This window comes from Armigeres subalbatus, unplaced genomic scaffold (genome assembly GCF_024139115.2).
Source record: "Armigeres subalbatus isolate Guangzhou_Male unplaced genomic scaffold, GZ_Asu_2 Contig1981, whole genome shotgun sequence".
Taxonomy (NCBI): Eukaryota; Metazoa; Arthropoda; class Insecta; order Diptera; family Culicidae; genus Armigeres; species Armigeres subalbatus.
The window spans coordinates 491,469-498,678 of NW_026942816.1; the positions used below are offsets into that span (position 1 = coordinate 491,469).

General features: G+C 42.0%; 1 protein-coding gene across 1 annotated transcript; it reads right to left on the reverse strand.

The window, feature by feature from the left end:
• Nucleotides 1–6,162: 6,162 nt before the first annotated feature.
• On the reverse strand, nt 6,163–6,903 carry LOC134203595 (mannosyl-oligosaccharide alpha-1,2-mannosidase IA-like). Its single transcript, XM_062678476.1, has 2 exons — nt 6,286–6,903; nt 6,163–6,192 (listed from the first exon to the last, which is right to left on the reverse strand). Exons 1-2 carry the CDS (start codon nt 6,901–6,903, stop codon nt 6,163–6,165), a joined length of 648 nt encoding a protein of 215 aa, XP_062534460.1.
• Between the last annotated feature and the right edge of the window lie 307 nt (nt 6,904–7,210).

A 7,210-nucleotide genomic window follows, 5' to 3' on the forward strand; every position in this document is an offset into this window, starting at 1 on the left:
TATCCAAGAGAACACTTGAACTTCACGCGTAACCAGTGTTCTTTCGGCCTATTTGAATAGTTATACAGTAAAACCTCCATGAGCCGATATTGAAAGGACCATCGGCTTATGGAAATATCGAGATGAGGGTTAACAAATCTTTGGAAAGCTGTTTGAACGGCCCATCACAGTAACCCAGAACTTTTTTTATTAATATGGCATATAATTTGCTTCCATGAGTCGATATCGAGTCATAGAACATCGACTCATGGAGGTTTGACTGTACATGCCCTTTATGGCACGTAGAATAGAATGCACCCATTTCAAATGTTCATGGTCGTCCAAGAAAACCCTGAAGTAAGGCATTAGGATCTACACCAGAGATACATCAGCCTGTTTTAAATTTGGTACATTTAAATTTGGGGTTCATGAATAAAATGCGTTCATGGCATATGCTAATGGTCATCCTAGAAATTTATGGAGTAGACTTCTAGGCTTACACGAATATCTAGAGGGTCTTTAATCTAATTTCAGATCTTTGCGTTATTAGCCCGTTTTTTCCCTCACGTTCTCGGCGTGAAGTTGTATCGTTCCAATTTATTCACATTTTGCATTTCCAAAGAAAAGACAACTTCATATTTATTAGTGATATGAATGAAGTTACTACCTGGAACCAACAATAACAAGACAACAATAACTACTTGGAATGCAAATATATTAAGATGAGGTTTCACATCTTGTTTATTCTTCAATAACTGCCTAGAGCTAATGACAACAACTTGAACTACTTGAAATGCAAACATATACCAATAGCCTTCCGTTCGTGGGTTGATCTGCAGATCATTCCTGTATGGAGTTCATATACTACCTAGTACCATGGCAAAAACAAAAACAACTAGGAATGCATACATTAACTCAGATGATATTGACCCGATTTTGTTCCGCTCCCCGATTTTGTCTACCCCTGATTTTGCCTAACCCGACGTTTTGGACCCAATTCGTCGCAAACAACAATGACTTTCATGAAATAACTTTCACTGCCTGTAGCTTATTATGAATCATTTATGAGTACCTGTTAAGAAGTTTGTAAGTCTCTTCGACAATGAATTACGGATTCCATTCACGTATTTTGCCTTCATTACGGAGCCCACGACAATTCCGCACACCAATTCCTCAAATTTAAAGCTAGTGCACAGGTAGATTGAGGTTAGGGAAACGCCACTGCTTGGAATACAAAAATATACCAAGATGGGGTCACAGAGTCGAACAGAGTCACGTAGTCGAACTCTCGCAATACATTCTCAGAACTAACTCTCTTATATGTGTTTTTGCACAATGCCAACTAAGTAGGATGAGTATTTAGTATTATCTGGCTCCTACACACTTGCTTCATCACCAACGCCACTCGATGAAGTAGGGTTGTGTGAGACTGTACCAGTTGGTCGTCAGATCCCAATCCGACCACTGCCTCCATTACGGAGATTGATCCGAAGATCTTGACTATATGGAGTTCGTAGACTACCTGGAACTCACGACAACAACAAGAACTACATGGAATACAAACATATACCAAGAAGGGGTCACACAACTTGTTTATTCCTCAATAACTGCCTCTATTACGGAGGTTGATCCACAGACCTTGAATCTATGGAGTTCGTAGTCTACCTGGAGCCCACGACAACAACAAGAACTACTTGGAATACAAACATATACCAAGAAGGGATCACAAAATTTGTTTATTCTTCGATAACTCCCTCCATTACGGATATTGATCCGAAGACCTTAACTGTATGGAGCTCGTAGATTACCTGGAACTAACGACAATAACAGGAACTACTTGGAATATAAACATATACCAAGAAGGGGTCACGCAATTTGTTTATTCTTCGATAACTGCCCCCATTACGGAGATTGATCCGAAGACATTGACTGTATGGAGTTCGTAGACTACCTGGAACTCACGAAAACAACAAGAACTACATAAAAAAACAAACATATGCCAAGAAGGGGTCACACAACTTGTTTATTCTTCAATAACTATCTCCATTACGGAGATTGATCCACAGACCATGAATCTATGGAGTTCGTAGACTACTTGGAGCCTACGACAACAACAAGAACTAGTTGGAATACAAATATACACTAAGAAGGGGTCACGCAACTTGTTTATTCTTCGATAACTGCCTCCATTACGGAGATTGATCCACGGACCTTGAATCTATGGAGTTTGTAGACTAGCTGGAACCAATGACAACAACAAGAATTACTTGGAATACAAACAAATACCAATAAGGCGTCACACAACTTGTTTAATCTTCATTAACTGCAACCGTTACAGAGATTGATCGACAGATCTCGACTCAATGGAGTTCGTAGACTACCTGGAGCCCACGACAACAACAAGAACTACTTGGAATACAAACATATGCCAAGAAGGGGTCACACAACTTGTTTATTCTTCAATAACTACCTCCATTACGGAGGTTGATCCACAGACCTTGAATCTATGGAGTTCGTAGACTATTTGGAGCCCACGACAACAACAAGAACTACTTGGAATACAAACATATACCAAGAAGGGGTCACACAACTTGTTTATTTTTCAATAGCTACCTCCATTACGGAAGTTGATCCACAGACCTTGAATCTATGGAGTTCGTAGACTACCTGGAGCTCACGACAACAACAAGAACTACATGGAATACAAACATATACCAAGAAGGGGTCGCAAAACTTGTTTATTCTTCGATAACTGCCTCCATGACGGAGCTTGATCCACAGACCTTGACTCTATGGAGTTTGTAGACTACCTGGAACCAATGACAACAACAATAACTATTTGGAATATAAACAAATACCAAGAAGGCGTCACACAACTTGTTTATTCTTCAATAATTGCCTCCGTTACTGAGGTTGATCCACAGATCTTGACTCTATGGAGTTCGTAGACTACCTGGAGCCCACGACAACAACAAGAACTACTTGGAATACAAACATATACCAATTTTTTTTTGTTTTTATTCTTTATTAGAGTGATTTTTAAGTTTAACAAAGTTCATCACTTAAACATATACCAAGAAGGGGTCACGTAACTTGTTCATTCTTCGATAACTGCCTCCATTACGGAGATTGATCCGAAGACCTTGATTGTATGGAGTTCGTAGACTACCTGGAGCCCACGACAACAACAAGAGCTACTTGTAATACCATCATACCATCTTCAATAACTCATTTCATTACTGAGGTTGAAGACCTTGATTATATGGAGTTCGTAGACTACCTGGAATCAATGACAGCAACAAGAACTACTTGAAATGCAAACATGTTTAAAGAAAAGGTCATTGGATGAGATTTATTGGATGACCTGGAACATATACTGTGTACGCATTATTTGCTAAGCACCATAAAGAGCATGTACCGTTTTTGAATTTGCACGATAAACCTTTAGTTACGTAAGCAGACCATAAGATCTTATTCCATGGATTTTTTGGATGACTTAGGCCTTACTCCAGGGTTTTTTTTGAGACCCAGAATATATACTGTGAACACCGACTATTCTAAGAAGCGCAATGGGCATGTAATGTATTTGAAACTGGTTGATAGTCCTTTGGTTACGTTTGTAGACTCTTAAGCCTTACTTCAAAAATTTCTTGTATAACCATAGACAAAAGCTGTAAACCTTAACAATTGGCAAAAAGTATATGAGTTTCTGTTTCCAAAACTGTCAAAATTATATAAATCGGTTGAAAATAGTTAAAGTTATGAAAATATCAATTTGGTGGAACACGGGTACCCTGTCGGCCATCCACGTGGTAAACAAAATCAGATGCCCCTCCCCACGCCCCTCCTCACTGTATCAACGTGATTTTCTCACAGATGCTACATTTTATGGAGTTCTTAGATGTCACCGAGTTTCAGCTTTCAGCTATAATAAAAAGTCATTGAAATATCACCACTTGAAGTTGAAAAAGGAACACGGGTACCCCGTCGGCCGCATAAGGGTTAACGAATCAAACACTAAACGCTGTCGATGTAAATACAGATACCATAGCGAGAGCTGCCACGCGGCTAAAAATGTCGTACAAATAGGGACCTGACGGTGTTCTGTCGGTTTTCCTAAAAACGAACATTTCCGCCTTCTGGCTCCACTTCATCTTCCAGCTTTCCTTTTCTAATGATGTATTTCCGTCCTGCTGGAAGATAGCTGAAATGTTTCCTGTGTACAAAAAGGGAAACTAGCGCGATATAAATAATTATCGAGGAATCATGTCGCTATGCGCTGTATCGAAGTTGTTCGAGCTGGTCGTCATGGATTCTCTAAATGGTCACTGTAAACATTATATCAGTACCGATCAACATGGCTTTATGGAAAAACGTTCCACAGGTACGAATCTACTGTGTCTTACATCATACGTTACAGACAGTATGCTTGCTTGTGATCAAACAGATGTAATTTATACGGATCTAACTGCAGCATTTGATAAGTTGAACCACAGCATTGCGATCGCCAAGCTTGATAGATTGGGAATTGGAGGCAGCCTGCTTGCAAGGTTTGATTCGTACCTTACTGAGCTCCAGCTGACAGTTGCTCTAGGTCTAGGCGATTGTCGCTCGGAAAGCTTCTTTGCGATGTCTGGCATACCGCAGGGTAGCCATCTGGGACCGTTGATATTCCTTCTCTACTTCAACGACGTACATCTAGTTCTAAAAGGATCGCGATTACCATTTGCAGATGATCTTAAAATGTTTTTGCGCATCTGCTCAATAGCCGATTGTCACTTACTACAAGACCAGATCGATGCTTTCGCTCATTGGTGCGATCTAAATCGACTTGTAGTTAACCCGAAAAAATGCTCGATCATAACTTTTTCTCGAAAGAAACAACCGATTACCTTCAACTACTGCCTGTTCGGAACGACTATTGAAAGAGTGTACTGTGTGAAAGATCTCGGTGTGCTATTGGACTCCAAACTGACATACTCGGATCACATTTCATATGTTGTTGATAAAGCATCCAGGTCTCTTGGGTTTGTGATCAAAGTGACACAGACTTTTACAGACATCTACTGTTTGAAAACACTGTATTGGTCTCTTGTGCGATCTACGTTAGAATACCGCTCTGCGGTCTGGAGTCCAAACTATAAATAATAATGGTGTCGAACGCATCGAATCCGTTCAACATCGATTCATACGGTACGCACTCCGCAACCTTCCCTGGAGAGATCCGCTACGAAAGCCGTTACCAGCTGATCAGCTTAGAACCTCTGTGTACCCGAAGGGATGTATGCAGAGCATTAACCGTCGCCGCTATTTTGAAAAAAAGAATAGATTGTGACACTCATCTGCGACAAATAAACATCAACGCACAACCCCGACAACTGCGGAGTAACCTAATGCTAAGACTTCCTTTTCGTCGCACAAACTATGGACTGCGCAGTGCTCTCCATGGTTTGTAGCGTGTTTTCAATAGAGTGGCGTCGGTGTTTGATTTCCACTTGACGCGAGATGTCCTCAGCCGGTTCTTCACATCATTTTTCACCGACCAGAACAATTGACGCACATAGACTATATGTGCTTAATGTATTTGTGATTGAATTGTATTTTAATCCTTGACAATGTTTTTAATTTATTTTATTTTCATTATTTAACACAATCACCTCTTCAGTGATGAACTCTATGAAGGATGGAAAAATCATTTTAATAAAGATAAAAAACAACACCCCATAACTGAAAAAAATTCAAATGTTCAACATCTATTTTTTCAATTGCTTCGAATGATTGTATATATTTATGCATTACACCATAGAACTATTGTGTATGTTGAATGCGGTACTTTTTTCCCATGTTTGTAAACACTGTTTGCATATGAATATATTTTTTTAGCAAACAATGAAATGAATGGATATGTTTAATTTAAGACGCTTAGCCTATTTTACAATGCATTGATTGTAACCCGCCTTAAAAAGAATTCAATATCTTCATTGTTGGCAACAAATAAGCGCTCTGTCATAACCACGTTGCAACATCTCCACGCAATTGATTCTTTTCCACGTAGCCAACACTCACCGAAATTGCCAAATACTCTCTAGCAACAATCACCGAAACACATAACAAGCGGTTATCGCTTAAACTGATAAGATAATACGCGCTCTTATAAAAGTATGCAATAACACCGTCATTCGCTCACGCGAACTTCATACACATCTTGTTCAACTGTTCAATCAAAGAAAATAATGATCGTTGACACAATTGCTAGGATTCTGAATTCAAACAAATAAAACAAAGCTTTATTATCATCGGACTTACCTCTTTTACTTTGTTGCGCTTCTCGCGAACCGCCGGATCAACATCTTCTCCCACAGACGTATTGAAAGTCTGGAACGCGCCACTGCCGGCCGTTGATCCCCTCGACGACGACGATGCGCCTCCCTTGAGATCGGGTTCCTCCAAAATTTGCGGTGGCGCTACCACCCCTTCCGGACCACCCGCTACCGGACCGGGTGCATCCCCCGCAGGCACTCCCGAATCAAGAGCATTGTCAAATTCGGGCCCTCCGGTGCGGCCCTCGTCAAGATCTGGCTTCTCCAGAAAGTCATCCGGCAGTTCCTTCTGAATTTTCTCCTGCAGCTTCTCGCGGTCGTTCTGCTTGTGGAGGTCCTCGTCGCCGTCCATGCCGTGGGCCGGTGGCGGTGGTGGGATGAATATCTCCGGCCCCGCCCTCTGGAACTGTTTGTACACCTTGAGGACCCGGTCGGCGCCGAAATTATCCGGCAGGAAGAAAAAGCCACCGAAACACACGAACCCGAACGTCAGCAGCACCAGCAGGATGAGACACTTTTCGCTCGAGCGAAACGAGCGCCGCACCGAGAGCAGCGGATTCGACGGTTGGCTGGTGCCGCCTATTCGCTGGTACGTGGGAAGCATGGTCGGCGGGGGCGGGGTTCACGGTTGTTTGATTCTGCACGATTTAACGGCGGTTTACGCGCGCGCGCAAGCACACACAGGCGGGCGGGGGTCACTTATTGTGTGGCACTTGTTCTGGTGTTTGGCCTCCGGGCGAGCGGATGGGTGATTACGACTGGCGGTGGCGGTCAGTTCCGTCGCGGTGAACTATTCATGAAGCTGACGCTGCGGGCAGTGCACAGAGGAATGGCTCTGATGGGCGATCACTTTCAGTTTCACTTCCGGGAGCGCGAGTGATGTGCGAAAAAAAAGCAACTTGATTTCCGGA